The 18,442-nt window shown below is 31.2% G+C and overlaps 2 protein-coding genes across 5 annotated transcripts; one reads left to right on the forward strand and one right to left on the reverse strand.

Annotated features, from left to right (window-relative positions):
• Positions 1–882: 882 nt before the first annotated feature.
• Positions 883–8,201, reverse strand: LOC132731945 (leucine-rich repeat-containing protein 14-like). 4 transcript variants are annotated; one of them, XM_060718249.1, is made up of 5 exons: positions 8,004–8,201; positions 5,705–6,237; positions 5,094–5,264; positions 4,163–4,338; positions 883–2,125 (listed from the first exon to the last, which is right to left on the reverse strand). In XM_060718249.1, the coding sequence occupies exons 2-5, from the start codon at positions 6,192–6,194 to the stop codon at positions 1,340–1,342; spliced, it is 1,623 nt and encodes a 540-aa protein (XP_060574232.1). In that variant the 5' UTR covers positions 6,195–6,237; positions 8,004–8,201; the 3' UTR covers positions 883–1,339. The 4 variants fall into 4 exon arrangements, with proteins under 4 accessions (XP_060574232.1, XP_060574233.1, XP_060574231.1 ...); XM_060718250.1 differs by having other exon boundaries at positions 7,948–8,201; XM_060718248.1 differs by having other exon boundaries at positions 7,925–8,201.
• LOC132731946 (uncharacterized) lies at positions 7,850–16,327 on the forward strand. Its single transcript, XM_060718252.1, has 8 exons — positions 7,850–7,982; positions 8,687–8,777; positions 9,480–9,669; positions 12,710–12,816; positions 13,190–13,357; positions 14,377–14,505; positions 15,302–15,436; positions 16,174–16,327. The coding sequence occupies exons 1-8, from the start codon at positions 7,882–7,884 to the stop codon at positions 16,306–16,308; spliced, it is 1,056 nt and encodes a 351-aa protein (XP_060574235.1). The 5' UTR covers positions 7,850–7,881; the 3' UTR covers positions 16,309–16,327.
• The last annotated feature ends 2,115 nt before the right edge of the window (positions 16,328–18,442 follow it).

The following is an 18,442-nucleotide window of genomic DNA, read 5'->3' on the forward strand; positions in this document are numbered from 1 at the left end:
GACCTTATGTGTCGAGGTCAAATTACGGTCAAGATCAAGTTCAATTAAATCATCGTTAATGTCTCGTCCCAAGAATGCTTGTGCATTCGTATGAAGATAATACATTTATTAATTATAAAGTTATAGCCAATTACAGCAAAAATACAACTGTAAAATTTCAATAATCTCACCATCAAGGTAAAATTTATTTATATGTCAAGGTCAAATTAAGTTTGCTGTTTATAAGACATAGTCCGAATGGTAGTTATGCTCAAGTATGAAGACAATCCATCCTTGCATATCAAAGTTACAGCCAAATATAGCAAAAATTAAGAAAAATTCATTAATTTGACGATCATTGACGAGTTAAGGTCATATTAATCTTAATCTTCTTCAAGGTCGTGTCCAAAGAATTGTTGTGTCCAAGTATGAAGACAATCAATTTATAAATAACAAAGTTATAGCCAATAAAAGCATATTTGACCTTGAAGGTAAAGTTCAGTCTGCTTACTTGAAGGTCTTGTCCAAAGGGTTGTTTTGTTCAAGTATAAAGACAATAGAAATACAAAAATAATGGCAAATGTTATAAGTTTCTGGACAGCAACGGGAACAACAACCTTACTGTTGCAATAGCCTGAAATATTTCTTCAAAAAAGTCTAGCTAAATATATATATGTATAAATATATATTTATACATGTATATAGAAAGAATTTATTAAAGAAATACAGATTTTTCAATGAGATCATTTCTGTATAAATACATGTTTACCAACAATTACCTTTTGACTGCTTAAATGGATAATACAGGTTTACCTTTTTTTATCAAACAACAAAAGATCCTCTCAAAATCCAATGGCTTCATAAACAATATGTTGTCTTAAGCTATAAAAGCAAGTAAGGTCATAGTTTTGATATGTATTTATTTAAGCTTGAATGTCAGCAAAGTTTTACAACATAATCACTTGCTTCCTTGACTAACTAATGCCCAAAATATAGTTGTGTACCTATAGTGACAATAAATGCCACCCTGGTTGGAGATACAATCATTTCATACACTAGGCCTCTTTCCAATAAATAATTATACAATGTGCATAGTAATTTACCTATCTTTTCTAAAAAAATTCATTCAGCACTTTGGCTTTTCAACTGTAATAAATATTTTAACAATTATCTTTGTTTGAAAATAAATGACAATTTCTTTTCATTTTACTTGTACGATTATAAAGTATCAAAATTTACTATTTTCAGATATTTCTCAATATCTCCGATACATTTAACATAAAACAAATGGAAATCTTTAATCAAAACAACAAACAAGCACTAAGTAAAATAACCATCTCGATTATCACAGTACATAAAATCACAGCTGATCCATGTCTTGGTCCAGTTCAGTCAAAACAATAGTTGGTACCTTGTTTGTAATGCCTCGTCTTTCCTGCTCTGTAAAGATAATATGACCAAAATTGTTGCCAAACTCTCCTTTCAGTCGATCTTGCTCCTCACCAACATCAGGCAGGTAACAGTCTCGTGGGTATGACATACATATATACTGTAAATGTTCGAGTCCTGCTACAGCCATGCCCAGCTCATGTAGCTTCTCCGACAACAAGGAGTTGCCTGATATGTTCAAATACATGAGCGACGGTAACAGTTTCAGTGAAATGTTCAACGAATCCAAATTATTATCGGATATTGATGTGTCCTCTAGTTCTAGCACACGCACCTGCGTCTGTATATTTCGTAACAGATGTAACACTGTGCCAAAGTTCAAACCAAGACCATTTTCACTGACGTCAAGCTCCTGCAAACCCTGCGTGTGATGCGACATTGATAAATATGTCAAGTCAGTCAAAGCCAATCCGCAGCCAGCGAGTTTAAGATATTGTAACGGTTTTTCGATGGCTGACAACACACGCCGCAACTTTGATTTAATCCTGTTATTACTGAGATCAAGACGTACAAGGTTTTTCAAACTCGTGAAAAGTTTTGTCATCTCATCACACGCAGTGTCATTCTGGAATATGTTAATGGTGTTGCATGAAAGATCTAAGGATGTGATGTTTGTAAATGTTGATATGAGTGGACAAAGCCTGATAAAATCCATGGAACTGAGGGAGTTGTACTTCAATCTTAGTCCATATAAATGCTGCAAAAGAGTACATAGAATAATCACATAAAAATTGAATACTATAATTATCTTTAGAGCCATCTTCAGATGGCCTACCCATTAACGGTTATGATGTTATATTACATGTTAATCAACCGTGGTATCCAATGATGCTTAGAATAAGATAACAAAATCTAATTCATTAACTTGAAATTTCCATTCAAGTAAAATACAAAGTAATGTTCACTAATACCATAATACATATATAAAGCTTTCTAAGCTTTCTATTGGGAGGGTTTTTTTTAATACCTGTACTTACTAGACAGCTGGATTTTGAATTGGTCCAGGAGCAATAACTACTCAAACACTTTGAACAGAAAAGGACAATGTTCTTCTACCATTTTAGCTCAAACATAAGACATAAGTGGTGTGATATACTTAAACATTATCCTACTGGGAACTATAAATGATTAGCATTTGCCACCAGTATAGAGCAAGGTCGGTGGTAGTAAAATTTGTTTCTTACATATTAAAAGGAGTGCAAATCCACTACATAAATTCAGCTGGTTAAGAATTAAGAATGATGTATCAAGTCATGGTTAGAAACAGTACTTAATCTCTCCATAAATGGCTAAATAATGTCTATTTATGGTTCAAAAATAAGCCAAACTAGGTATCCATCAAATAATACTGTCCTCATTACAATGATTACTCATTCAATTAAATTTTTTATCATTTTGTATTTTTCTTTCTTCATTATTGCTCCTTTAAAGGGACTCAACTAAAGTCTTTTCACATAATGGGACTGGAAATATTTTTCCAAGATTTGTACCATTTGATGATGGTCTAAACCAATAACTTGTGTGCAAATTTTCAGACCATTCCCCTGCCCCGTTTTTCCAGACTAATCATTTTTATTGTGCAAAATAACCGACAAATGAAAAACAATCTAATTGGGCTAAGATTTGCACTATTGATTTTCAATATAATTTTGAGTTTTTTCTTTATTTGCAGATTTTTCTAATTTACGGGCTTCATTTAAAGCTACATTAAATAAATTTCATAAAAATTAAATAGCGACATTTCATTAATAAATTGGGTTTTATATCAACTCCAGGTCTTATTTTGGTGTCCAGACAACCAAAATGAGTTTTATTAGCATAAAAATGGGTAACCTCATTGTGGCGAAATGGGATATACAATCTCTGTTTGCATGAAAAACTCCGCCTTCGGATCAGCCGTACATCAATATTAAATTAACAAACATGACTATAAGTATCAGTCCTAATTTAACGGTATATTTCCGCATTGTAACGGATGTTTTCATACAAATTTAATCTTTTTACGAGATGATTACTTTGCACCGTGAAGTTAAAACCGTTTAAGTGTGTTTGCACTAGAAAATATCATATTTGCTGTGCTCCGGATAGTAACTATTAAACTGTGACGTAGCGCATACACAAGCTGATTATATAGTCTTCATTTGCATGTTAAAATTCCTATACGAACTTTAGTGTTACCATGGGGTTTTTTTTGTTTAAAATCCTAATTTATGAACAATTTTTTACGAGATTTACAACAATACTGTTAAACAGGTTAATGAAACTGTACAATGTTTGATTTTTAGGCCAACGGCACATTTTTTTTTTTACATATTTATTAAAATGTAGCTTTAACTGTGTAAAAATTCAAATTTTATGGTTTTAGGCTTTTTGACCTTAGTGTAATCTAAAAGTTGTTTCAAAATAACATTTAATTTAATTACTAGCAGGCAGCACACAAACAGAGTAATCCCTTTTAATCCTTTACTAAGTTTAGTCTGAATGCCTCAGAACAAAAGTTTTCTTATCTTATCATTAATTTACATTCAGATTTACCCCTTATCACCAACTCTTAATTTTTTAAGTTTGTTTCCTATAAAGATTCTAACCAGCTCAGAAATTAAACTTTATCTCAAAATAAAAGTTTCCTTCATTAACTGTAATATATAATTGTAAAGAAATAACGATAACAAAGCAATAAGGGATAATTCTTTAGCAATGTCTGACAATCCAAGACAGTAAAAAAGAAAGTCACCTCTGGGTTGATTTGTTCCAGGAGAATTGCCACCTTTGGTTGGCCAAGACAAGTCACATCAAGTTTATCAACTATCAACCTTAATGTGCTCTCTCTAAATCCAGAAACCTTCAAGGCCTTGCACACTTCATACAGGGCTGGTTCAGAAGAAACAAACAAGTCCAACTTCACAGCAACTGAAATAAAATATACAATCATTATTATATGTTTTTGCTTATAATCAGGGATTCTATAAGAAAATGTTCATTTTTCAAACCTATAAATCAGAAATTTTGAGTGCTGATAAATTGTTTAACTTTTTTTCTGGCTTGGGAAGAAAACCTGTACCATTACATTTTAACTAATAATGAAAAATTATGAGTCATGTATGCTTTTCCCATTCGATGAAACCCTAAGTCAGTCACAGTAAAGTACAGGCCTTATATTTTTTGAAACAGAAAGAGCATTAATGCCATTATAATGAGTAAAATATCTTATATGAAACTTTTACTGGATATGTCTAATTTAAGTAAAAGAGCGAATAAACTGTACTGGAAACTGTATTGGAAGCTGTATTCCCTATAATAGCTAAAGTAAAGTTTGTCTTTTCTTAAAAAAACTGCCAGTTTTTTTAATGTCACTTTATACTTACATAGTGACCACCTATATGTGTATAAGTTTAAACATAACATATCTACTTTGTATGAAGTCAAAACATGTTTATTTCATATCTATTAAGAGACTGTGTCGCAATCATCAATACTTTTTTAATATCAAATTTGAGCATAGTATATCTTTAATTATTCATGAATCTTATGTAATGCATCATTAAAAACATATTTTTCTACTTTTATAATAAGTCAAAAGTCTCAACTTTTCTGTTTAGTGCATGATTTACCATAACTTTAATGTGACATTTTAATGTCAAAATGAAAAAGGAAACTAGACTTACAATAATCATCTGGCAGTGACTGGTCTGTTGTGAATCTTTCTAACTTATCATGAGCTTCCTCCTCTGGTAGCAGTTTAACAGCCTCCTCGTATTTCTTTATCATTAGATTTTGCCGAGCCTCATTGTGCGCCAACATACAGTGAGTGGCTAAGTAGTAGGCAATCACTTCAGCTAAATTGATAAATTACACAATATTAATTAATTATCTGAAATTAAACTCATACAACATTAAAATTTTAACATTTATCACGCTAAATTTGTTTAATAGACTTGGTTGGTTTGATTAAGGAACCAAAAAAAAAAAGATTTCAGAATCAAAATTCTGAAAATTAACTGCCAACAGTATAGACATAATAGTGCCCGGTAGAATAGGTATAATAGACAGATAGAATAAATAATATATATTATTGCTGGTTTTTAGAAAATATATATACATTTTGAAAAATAACACACCTTTTAAGATAAATATCAATTTCAAAAGTTATCAAGTTAAGTTACCATAAGAAACTGTTTATATGATAAGCCTAAAAGTTATCATTAACTTATATCATAGAGCAACAAAAATCTCCTATACAAAAAAGTACACAATATCGAATTCACAATTATCTTACCTGTTGGATATCCTGTTAAATCTACAAATTTCAATTTTGTTTTGCATTTCTTCTTCAAGGTCTCCAGGAAGTTATGAGCCACACAGGTGGTGTACCTAAGTCCCTGCTTTGCTACTCTAGTCAGATCTACATGATCATGTAGTACACTGAGTTTGGTGAATATTTCGGGCGCAAACTTTTTCAAACTGAGAGTCTGAAGTGGCCATTTGGTGAGAAGAACATCCACAGCTCTGTCTTTGTTTCCTTCTAGAGCCTGCTGCATTAAGACAGTACATAGTTCTTGTGGTAAAATATTCACCGCATTCATAGTTGTAGTAGAATCCTGTACAATATGATCAGCTGAAAGCTGCAACAATGATTTCACCTCTGGAGGTTTCTGTGAGCTGGTTTGACATAATTCTAGGTTCAAAGGGTAAAGTGCTCCCCGAAAATGGTCATACCACTGTGCAGACTGCATACCGGCCAAAATCTGATGAAGATTTGAAGACATGTTTCCAGCACACTAATTTACTAAAGCCATCTTTCAACCAGTTCTAAAAATTCAAAAATGAAGGTGAAAATGACTGCAACAGAAACAAGCACATACATGTACATGTAAATGTTTATTTTATCATTTTAATGTCTATTTAAATTTCAAAGCTTAACTTATCTCATTGTGTGAAAAATGATGGGCACTAAAGTTAATGCTAGAACTCATATTATTGCAAATTACAGTAATTAACAAGTTGTTTACTTGGTAATGTTGCCACTGTGGGAAAAAATGTTTGTTTTCCACTTCTGATCCATACTTTTATAGGTTCTGACCTCTGACCCATACTTTTATGGGTTGGGTCAGTCCAAATATTTTGACTAAATAGAATTCAAACCCCTACAATTGGAAATGCAGCATGTTTATCACAAATATAACCAAATTTTCTGCAATTTTACATGCAAGGTACCTAGCAGAAGCTATAATCAGCTAGACTTTAGAATATGTCCGCAGCTGTTTTTAACATTTTACACAAAATTATTTAATCAGTATTTATCAGTTTATGTTTCACTAAACATCACTCAATTTACTTCTAGGGTTATGGTTAGGGTTATGGGTAAGGGTTATTGTTATTGGTTAGGGTTTGAGGGTCAGGATTATAATACAAAAATTTTGCAGCGGACAGATTCTACGCTATAATCAATACTATATATAGTGACTGTGAATTTCTGTCTCTCATTTCATTAAATTTATCAATAATCTGATCTCAGTCGGAGCTATATCATGGAATAGACCCCCCTGTCTAAATCAGGAGTCAGGTTCAATTCCTTTTCTTTAGTGTATTATAAACAGGTGTTACTTCTTAAATATACATATGGGTCTATAATCCAGGAGATTACAGGTGTTACTTCTTAAACAGGCTGGTGAAAATGACAGTTACCAAATATTTTTCTTTCTGTTTACAGGGGCGTAGCCAGCTTTTTTCAACTTGTAGGCACATAAAAGGGGGTCTGGGGGCTTAGCCCCCGGAAGCCAAAAACAAGTTCAGATTAAAAAGAACAAAATGCACGTTCCAAAGTATGTTCAAGGAAAATTATCAAAACAATAATTTTAAACTATGAATTTGATTAGATGCATACTTTATTGAGGATGGTAAATCATGCGCACACACTTGATTTGACTATACGGTTTGAACTCACTACCTACTCTACTCTCGCCTGTTTTATTATATTTTGAGACTTTTGAAAATGTTAATTTCTTGACCAACTTGTAGGCCCGTGCCTACATGGCCTATTAGTAGCTACGCCACTGGTTTATGTTATACATTATGCTCAATAAACAAACAAAGTTTAAAAGAAATCTCTTCATTATTTTTCTAGAAATATGATTTTTTATGTCATAAGCCCGATGAGGCATTTTCATCTGCCTGTTAAATATACATATGGGTCTAAAATCCAGGAGATTGCCCAGTGACAAATCATCAAATGAACATAATTTATCTATCACTTGTAATTTTAGAAATTCTTTATTGTCAAAGACATTAGAAATTTAAAAAATTGTTTATAACATAATTCTATTTCTACTTTACTATTAATCAAACAAAGAAATAAAAAGTTATATACATCGCGAAATCTGATTGCGTTTGTGAATACCCGGTGTCGAGTCACTTTTCTAACTCGAAGGAAAAAGAACAAAAATTAAACTCAACATGAAACTGAAAGAGAAAGAAATCAAAGTAATCGGTACTGAACTGTTCAAGATAAAAACCTCTTACAAGTTCAATTGTTTACGACTTGGGACAGCCTTCAAGTAATTTAATACGTAATTTACTTTCATCCAAAAAATTGTTTTCTCTCAACCGGTGTAGATGTAAAATTACCGAGGAAATTTAATCCTACCCCGTGTAGATTCACCTATCATCATTCTAGTGATTGACTAATCACGTGTTGTAACTTAAACGCATATTATGCCTCAGAAACGAAAAATGACAAGATGTAACTTAAAGGCACATTAACTTATGCCTCAGAATAATGGTTGTAATGAGAGTAATTTTTTTTCCATTTTATAGTCAATCCATTATCAAGAAAGACACTTCAGGTAAGTATTTTTCAGGTAGTTTTTTCAGAAAATTCTAAATTTCCAACCGAAAAAAAGTGAAATTCTTGATATCAAAACTGACAAATCTGCAGGAGTTCATTCTAGTATGGTATCAAACACATGTTTCCATACATTTTATTGTCAAATTTAAATGACTATATTTTTTAATTATGCTTAAAACGATATTTGCATTGGCTGGAATAAACAATTTTGCACAATTTAAAATACTATGCCAAAAGAGCATGAAGGAGAATCTAAAAGGTACCAAATATTTTTCCCAATTAAGTAATTTTACAACTCAATATTTCAATAACATACTTTTTCCGAAATGGCTCTATGAAAAGGCCTGTGTTGTTTTTCCCTGGATCTTTATAATAGTAAGTTATGGAATGATATTTTTTTTCTTTTATTTTTAGAAAGGATTTACAAGGATTGATTGTTGGGGGTGAAGATGGAATCATCAGAATTTATGACATGTCGTCTAACATTGAGACCAAAAACCCAAAGGTTCACAAATGAGCCGCGTCATGACAAAACCAACATAATGGGTTTGCGACCAGCATGGATCCAGACCAGCCTGCGCATCCGCGCAGTCTGATCAGGATCCATGCTGTTTGCTATCAGTTTCTCTACTTGTTATAGCATGTTTGTAAGCGAACAGCATGGGTCTGGATCCATGCTGGTCGCAAATGCACTATGTTGGTTTTGTCATGACGCGGCTCAAATATTCTTTGAACTCTATACATCAATAAGCAATATATAAAATTATAGAAACATGTTAAATATAAGACCTTTGAACTATTTTAGTTTATTAAAATGTCTCTATCTTTTCGGAAATCATAACATCAAGGTTATTAATGATAGTACATGTACTATGTTATTTGGAAAAACTCGGCATAAGTTCCAGTCAAGTTAATAAAGATATCAATACTAGATCCGAGACAAATTTGCTGTGTGGGTTCAAACCCTGTTAGGGGCAAGTCATTGTTTCTTTGAACAAGAAACTTTACATTAATTGCTCAGGACTGATATGTCCCAGAAACTGGTTCAACTGTTTAATAAGCTAATAGCTTCCGACACAATCAAACTAAAATAAATTGGTATAAACTAAGACCGAATTAAAACAAAAAAAAGAGAAAAATTTGTTTTAATTTCTTACCAGATAGAATTGTGTATGCAGGCATGATACAATACATATTCATTATTCAGATTCTACTGGAGACAAAAGGTGGACCAATTCAAACAATGGCTGTACATGATGTGACAAAATTTTATAATGATGATTTGGTAACTGGAGATTCTGTCGGCATGGTTACCATTTTCTGCAATCAACAAATTCTATGTAGACACAGTTTAGCAAAGGACAGCATAAAATGTCTTCAAATACACAAAGACCAATGTATGTAAACCTTACTTTAACATTGTTTTAGTTTTTTAACCAGAGCCTTGGCATGTAATGCAAGCATCTATGTTATACTGATATATGTTTATACATGGATGCATGTAATAAAGGCATTTTTTATTAAAATATGTTAATTAAAAGTACAAAATTCAGTTATTTTGATACAAATGATGTGTTTGTTAATAATTAAAGCAATTACTAAATGTAATTTCTTTATAAAAAATACATACTACATACTAGCTATTAAAATTGAGAAATTGGAGACCAAAAACGAACCTTTTTATTTTATATAAACATATTTATTATATAATAAATATGAAGGATGATTAAAGCTTGTTTAACCAACTGGAGTCCACTTCCTGGCACTTACCAGTACTGGTGTGTCATATGAGGAGACATAGTCATGGTCCCAGTAAGGTTTGAACCCATGCAGGGTTCGTACAGTCTTAAAAAGTGCTTAAATTTGAGTCCCATTCTTAAAATGTGCTTGAAAATGTAAAAAAGTGCTTAAAAGTCCTTGAATTTGCTTACTGTCTTGAAAAGTGCTTAAAAAGTGCTTAAATTTGCTGGAAATATGCTTGAAAATGATTGAATGACATAGTGTCAATAAAAATCAACAGTAAACAAAATCAAAAGAATGATCCAATTAAGGATCAAAATCAATGAAATGTTTGCTCAACATAACAGTAAGTCAGGACAAGTTATAGTTGTTTTGAACTAATCTGTATTTGATGCGCCCTTTGTTGTTCTATAAAATCTTTAAAATTATGGCCAGAAAATGTGCATTCAACATAAAATGGCAAATAAACTATACTTCTTACATTGAAGATTGTATCGATATATGTGTAACAAATGTGCTTGAAAAATGGGAAAACGTGCTTGAATAGTGCTTAAAAAGTCCTTGAATTTTGGCATTGAATGTCTGTATGAACCCTGCCATGATCACTGGCTTAAGAGGCAGGCACATTAATCTCAAGGCCACAGACAACATGCTTCCCTTTTGCATTTTGTTCTTTAATTTCTAATGCAGATTTGAAGATATTCAATGAGGAGACCTTTTTGAAAACTAAATTTCTTTATTACATTGCAAATTCTGCAAAGTGACAGTCTGTAGAATATGTTGACCAATAACCTGTTTATAATAATTGTATTATTCTTCCCAAAGTTACACTTCAGAATAGATTTTTAGCTCGACTATTCGAAGAATATGAGAGCTATTGTAGTCGCCCCGGCGTCGGCGTCGGCGTCCGCGTCCGCGTCGGCGTCTGCGTTGGTTAAAGTTTTTTGTAAAGTCAAATATCTCAATTATTACTTGAGATATTCAATTGAAACTTACAATACTTATTTATAGTAACAAGGTACATCAGATTGACAAGTTTGATAACTCTGCCTACAATATTGACAGAATTATGCCCCTTTTTAACTTAGAAATTTTGGTTAAAGTTTTTTGTAAAGTCAAATATCTCAATTATTGCTTGAGATATTCAATTGAAACTTACAATACTTATTTATAGTAACAAGGTACATCAGATTGACAAGTTTGATAACTCTGCCTACAATATTGACAGAATTATGCCCCTTTTTAACTTAGAAATTTTGGTTAAAGTTTTTTGTAAAGTCAAATATCTCAATTATTGCTTGAGATATTCAATTGACACTTACAATACTTATTTATAGTAACAAGGTACATCAGATAGACAAGTTGGATAACTCTGCCTACAATATTGACAGAATTATGCCCCTTTTTAACTTAGAAATTTTGGTTAAAGTTTTTTGTAAAGTCAAATATCTCAATTATTGCTTGAGATATTCAATTTAAACTTACAATACTTATTTATAGTAACAAGGTACATCAGATTGACAAGTGGGATAACTCTGCCTACAATATTTACATAATTATGCCCCTTTTTAACTTAGAAATTTTGGTTAAAGTTTTTTGTAAAGTCAAATATCTCAATTATTGCTTGAGATATTCAATTGACACTTACAATACTTATTTATAGTAACAAGGTACATCAGATTGACAAGTGGGATAACTCTGCCTACAATATTGACAGAATTATGCTCCTTTGGAACTTAGAAATTTTTGTTAAAGTTTTTTTGTAAAGTCAAATATCTCAATTATTGCTTGAGATATTCAATTGAAATTTAAAATACTTTTTTGTTGTAACAATGTACATCAGTGTGCAAAATTGCATAACTCTGCCTGCAATATTTGCAGAATTATTTGCCCCTTTGAAACTTAGTAATTTTGGTTAAAGGTTAAAGGTATTCAAAGATATTTACTTGAAACTTTACACATGCACTTCGGGTCATAATTGGAGGGTCATAATTGTATGTCACTGACCAAGTTCCATAACTCTATCTTGCATTAAGGCTGATTCATATCCCCTTTTCTACTTAATGTTTACATGCAAGTTTTACATATCTCAATAACTATTAAAGATATTTATTTAAAACTTCACATATGCATTTAGGGTTATAATTGTAGGTCACTGACAAAGATCCATAATTCTATCTTGCATTTAGGCTGATTTTTCTCCCCTTTTTCAACTTAGAAATTCATGGTAAAGTTTTGTTTGTAAGCTGTTATCTCAATAACTACTGAAGGGTTTGTCACTTTGTGCCTTTTTTGGGACAATTTTATGCATTTATAATAATAAAGCAGTGATTTCTTGATAAAACATCTTAATAACAAGCCTTTGTACCTTGTCTGTCAAATTTATGTATTCATAGGTAATTAGTATTATTATATTCAATAAAACACCCTTGTGACATTACCTTCCGAATAGTCAAGCCAATACTGTATAATTAGACTCTCTCTAAGGCCTATAACATGAATTTATAAAAAAAAATTAGCCCTTTTGTGAACTTAAAAGATTTAACATTATCAAGGCTCTTTTACTATCAAGCACTTAGAATAGTTGAGCGTGCTGTCCTTCCGACAGCTCTTGTTCTTCTCTATAGTCTAAAAAAACACATGTCAGCAACTACCAGTGTGTAATACATGTACATGTATATAAATAATATTATCCAGTGGGTAACTGCAGTATAGTGACAAGTGATGAGTCAGGTTATATATGTGCTACATCACCATCTAAAGAATTATGGAGAATCAATATCAACAACTTACCAACATCTAAGGTATGTACTACTTTGGCATTCCATTTCATTCTTATCAAATTTTTGTTTGAGAAATAATCATAATCCTGTTTTAATACAGGAAAGAAATTGTAAAAAGAATGAAAAAAAAACAAAAAAACTTAAAGTATCATTATAATATACTATTAAAGACAGATTATTGAAGTATGGAAGTGTTTTTAAGCCTTTGTTTCTTTGAGCAAGAAACTTTAGAATCATTGCTTAGTACTGGTTGGTTCCAGGAACAAAATTTGCCATAGTGTGTCTGTTAACTTTAAACCAAACTGAAGGTGAAGAAAATATAATTTTACAGTTCCATTCATGTATCAGAATGCTTATATTTTAATTAGTTTGTAAAAAATTTATTGTTTGATAGGGACCAACAGAAAAATCTGTCGTAACATGTTTATTGTCAACTGACCTCGTGACCCCTACAGGAGAGAAATGTAGTTATATATTAGCAGCAGACGACAATAAACACCTGCATTTTGTTCACCAGGGAGAGGTTGTGATGACACTAAATACTCCAGAAATAATAACAGCTGTAAGTTACATCTATTTAGATATTTCATGAAACTCTTAGAAAACTTACAAAATAATTCATTTAAAATAATAATTACAGGTACTGGGTTTTTGACAGTCAGGTGTAAACTCTGCTGAAAATTTTGAACAGGGAAGCAAATTTGTCGAAAATTTTATGAAAAAACTCCAGCATATACAAGTTACTCCTGGTTTGAATGCTTGGAGGGGTCTATTAATTAAGAAAAATTGGACACACACTGTCAATGGACAGCACATGATTGCTCATCAGTTTGAAGTAGCTTTAAATCAATTATTATAAAATATATCATTCACCCAATCCATCTTTTCATTTTCTCACATTGTAATTTTCTAAAACCTTAATAAAAAGAAATATATAAACCCTTAACCTGCTGCAACTGATAATAATTAGTCTTTGTCCACCTGTATATAACCAGGCCAGCTTGCACATCCGTGTAGTCTAAGATGTATACTGTTTGTAGCACAATATTTGTATTTTGATTTTCTTAAGATTCAAGTGGACTGTTTCAATATCATGGACAGACAAAATCCACTAAAAATTCAGCAGGTTAATAGTTAATATATTTGTACTACATACTGTTATTCATATCTTGTATATACATGTATGTGTATAATATTACTTAGAGTAATATTGCATACATGTATTAGAAACCGAGAACTGAAATAATTGCCTCGGGTGTTATTTCAGTTCAAGGGTCTTTTATGTGCACTATTATCCTGAGAGACATGTGTTATTTTTTTAATACCGAACCAACATTTTAATGAATTTTTTTTCCGCTAAGCATTATTACTCAGATTCATCATCGATTATGGCCAGGGGAGAGAACAAGAACATTACATTTTTATATAGATTACTTGCCCCTGGGGAATTATTGACCTGTGATAGTCATTTCTCAGATGACATATCGAAATAACATATAGTAAAAAGTTTATGTGAGTTATAATGAAATATAATATAATTCACCATTTAAGAATTTTAACACTGTGTATTTCTTGCTTCAGATGTGCAGTGGTTTGTTTATAGATGCAGACAAGCTAGATTTTGGCCAGGATGCTGGAAATATGAAATCACAATCTCAGGTGGCTCTAGGCTGCAATAATGGTGCAATTTATATATTGCATAACTTCACAGTATGTTTACAGTAAAATCTATGTCATATACAAGTTATTGTGCTGAAGGTTTAGCATGGATGCCTTCATTACTAATACATTGTATTACTAGTAAATTGAGACATTTGAACACATATCTTTGGTAAATGTATGTAAAAATATGTGTTATGTGGTAACAAGGTACCAGGTTACTGATCTGTTTGTAAACTGTTACCACATTTTTTGCACAAATTTACTATTTAAAAAAAAGGACAAGGTATTACTTCTTCTTCTTCATGAGAAACCATTACTAATTTACATGTATTTTTAAAAAGATACTTCTAGATTATGAAAAAGATACTAGTGTAATTTAAGCTGATGGGATTATTGTCTTTTTGGGTACTGGTTGTAGGTCACCCAGGTTCCTTGTAATACTATTTTTTCTGATTACATATATTTAGTCATGTACATGTACTTATTTTATAACATATTTATTCATTATACAACATATGTATTCATATGCTTGTTTTATTAGATATGTATTCATGTACATGTACATGTTTTATCACATATGTATTCATGTGCACATACTTGTTTTATTACATATGTATTCATGTGCATGTACTTATTTTATAACATATATATATACATCTACATGAACTTGTTTTAGTAAATGTGTATTAATGTACTTGTTTTATTACATATTTTATTTATTCATGTACATGTACTTGTTTTATAACTTATGTTTGCATCTACATGTACTTGATTACATATGTATTCATGTGCACATACTTGTTTTATTACATATGTATTCATGTACACATGCTTGTTTTAATAGATCAGTGAGGAGGAGTTTGGAAATGCCAAGTATCATATCACCCATTTAATCCCACACCAAAGTGTGAATCTCAAAGTTGACTTATTACTGTGTGCTGGACACTTCAATGCTCTACATATATATCATGAAGGAAAGGTAAGGTTTTACCACTAAATTTGTATAATGGACTTGTCCAGCTTTGAAATTTACAATTTCACTTTAAGTTTACTTTTAATCTGCTGATTTTCTTTAATGGGCTTCTCTTTGGGAACCATCCATTATCATTAATGTGAAAATTGAAATTTAATCAGCCATCAGTATAAAGCCTATCAGAGTGCACATTTGTGCTTGCTGGCCTAGCCCTGTGCTGGTGTCAAAGGTCAATTACTTTTGGTTCCCCTAGGATAAAAGAAACAGTGTGTATTGAGGTTGCGTGAAAATAACTCTCGAGATTTTCTTGACTTGATGGGACTGGAAATTTGAGTATCATTCAAAATAGATCTGGACCAATAACTTATGTGCAAAATTTCAGGCGATTCACTCACTCTGTTTTTCCAGAATAATCATTTTAATTGATAGTGCAAAATGACCAAATTAAGCTTTTTACTATTGGGCTAAAAATCGCACACAGTAAATTTTCAATTTAATTTGAAGCATTTCTTTGTTACTGTTAGAATATTGTTCTGTTTTAGGTGCCTCAGTTGACCTTTGTAGGAATTTCATTTTTCCTACCTGCATATCCCTACTGGGTCTGAAAAAATACTTACATGTTGTTGGAAAGTCGATGTATCCATATACCAATAAAGTTAGTCTTCAAGTTAAACTAATGAAAATTGATAAAAAATTTATTAAACAAATGTTAATGAATTTACGATCTTCTTTCTATATTTCAGAAGGTGGGCAGCTATGAAACACCAGAGTGGATAAACTCTATGGATTTGTCATTAGGTGACAAAGACAAAAAGCCTGAAATTGTAGTGGGTTGTTCTGATAATTCAATTACTGGAATAAATTTGTTTGAAACTTGATTCAATGTGGTTATATTTCAAATCCTTGATTATTTAGTTCTAGATATTTTTCTAGTCCATAGGAATCATCGATTTAGATCTATTGATATTTTTTCAGTCCTTGGGATCATTAATTATTTAGTTCTACAGATATTTTTCTAGTCCTTGTGGATCATTGATTATTTAGTTCTTAGTCCTTGTGGATCATTGATTATTTAGTTCTTAGTCCTTGGGGATCATAGATTATTTAGTTCTATTGATATTTTTTCAGTCCTTGGGATCATTAATTATTTAGTTCTACAGATATTTTTCTAGTCCTTGTGGATCATTGATTATTTAGTTCTTAGTCCTTGGGGATCATAGATTATTTGGTTCTATAGATATTTTTTCTAGTCCTTGGGGATCATTAATTATTTAGTTCTACAGATATTTTTCTAGTCCTTGGGGATCATTGATTATTTAGTTCTATAAATATTTTTTCAGTCCTTGGGGATCAGATTATTTGGATTATAGATATTTTTTATAGTCCTTGTGGATCATAGATTATTTAGTTCTATAGTCCTTAGGGATCATTGATTATTTAGTTCCCTAGATATTTTACTAGTCCTTGGGGATCGTTGATTATTTAATTCTATAAATATTGTTCTAGTCTTTCGTGAAATTTAAGGTCACCAGAGCTAAATATTGACTTATTCTTCTGCTTGTGAACCAGGTCGCGTTGTAAATCAAGTATTTACCTCTTTTATTTCATGGATGTCAAAATGATAAATAGGATCCAAATTAATTCAGGTCTGAACAATTATGTTTCCAAAAAGAAAAAGAAACTTTTTGTGAAAAATAAAATGTTTTATTTGTAACAAAAAATAGTATCAAATAATACAAAATTGTGCTTTATTGCACATAACAACACCGGCAATAAATTAACATTGTTCCATAAATAGCACCATGCAAATAATAGCTACACAACAAGGATTTCCATAGTGTTACACCTTTGAAGTGGCACACCTCAAATTGAGTAAAAATAACTTTTAGCAAATTTAACTTAAGACAAAAAAATATTTATACTTTAAAAAACGTGTAAATACTCACAATTTATAAAGTGAAAGTTTGAATGAATTGTGCAAAAAAAAGACAGAACTTAGCATTCTTTACATACAACAAATATGTCTCTTTTTAATATTAACAAAACATGAGCACTTTTTTCATATTTATACAAGTTAAAGATTATTTCTGTGGACAGTAAAATTCCACTTAATATAACATTTGACAAAATTTTTACTCCTTTGAATAGTTTTTTTAATAACCAAAAGTCTGCTGGAGTTAAACTTTGTTTTTTTCCTAGTTAAACTAACAACAAGTTTACACTGAACCTTTCCTCAAAATAAAATATTAGATGTATATTCAAATGAAAATATATAAAAAGTTTAATACAGTGCAATGTACTTAACTCGAATCTGACTAGAAATAAGAATGTTAGAGGTTCATTTGTGGACAACCTAACATTTTTGGATTATACTGATGCAAAGGCTTTTAAAACAAATGTCATGAACTGAACATAAATAACATCTACACACTAAATTTCTATTTTTGCATTCTCACTTTCACACAGTCACTAGATACATGTTACAAAGGCCACCCCAGTAAGCAACTATAATCTTTTGTCAGCATTTTGCTTTGATACTTGGTATTTACTCTGTCAATGTTATGACATCTACATAGGCATTAAATGTACAAGTTCTAACAACCATCTCCACAAGCAACTTCCAACTTCTCCATATGAAAGTGTTGGCATTATTTGTAGTCTCATCTGTGATCCAATTTTTTACCTTTTAAAAGTCTCTAGATTCCTTTTACCACAAAACAATACTTAAACATGTATATGTATTAAGAAATTCAAGTACTAGTATTCATTTGATTTCTACAATTCAATTATTTTGTTAATAATAGATCATGTAGCCAAATAATGTACCAGACCTATTTCTATAGTTTACAAGCACACGGTCTGTACCTGCCTTTAAAGTATATGAAGTTGTATATCTGCTGCAAAAAAATTATAGTGTCGATTTTAACAAAGAATACTTCAAAAATGCTTTTAAGAAGCAAATATGGTAGTAAATTGCCTTAGAAATGAATAGCACATGCAAGAAGTTATTGC

Source organism: Ruditapes philippinarum, unplaced genomic scaffold, assembly GCF_026571515.1.
Source record: "Ruditapes philippinarum isolate M1 unplaced genomic scaffold, ASM2657151v2 ctg1754_1_1_1_1, whole genome shotgun sequence".
Classification (NCBI taxonomy): Eukaryota; Metazoa; Mollusca; class Bivalvia; order Venerida; family Veneridae; genus Ruditapes; species Ruditapes philippinarum.

Bases quoted from the DNA above. Each gene is read 5' to 3' on its own strand.
- LOC132731945 (XM_060718249.1), bottom strand. From the start codon at position 6,194: ATGTCTTCAAATCTTCATCAGATTTTGGCCGGTATGCAGTCTGCACAG. The intron at 5,265-5,704 runs GTAAGATAATTG...TTATCAATTTAG, and splicing joins TTTAACAGGATATCCAACAG to CTGAAGTGATTGCCTACTAC. The intron at 4,339-5,093 runs GTAAGTCTAGTT...ATTTTATTTCAG, and splicing joins GTCACTGCCAGATGATTATT to TTGCTGTGAAGTTGGACTTG.
- LOC132731946 (XM_060718252.1), top strand. From the start codon at position 7,882: ATGAAACTGAAAGAGAAAGAAATCAAAGTAATCGGTACTGAACTGTTC. The intron at 8,778-9,479 runs GTTCACAAATGA...TTCATTATTCAG, and splicing joins TTGAGACCAAAAACCCAAAG to ATTCTACTGGAGACAAAAGG. The intron at 13,358-14,376 runs GTAAGTTACATC...TTCTTGCTTCAG, and splicing joins CTCCAGAAATAATAACAGCT to ATGTGCAGTGGTTTGTTTAT.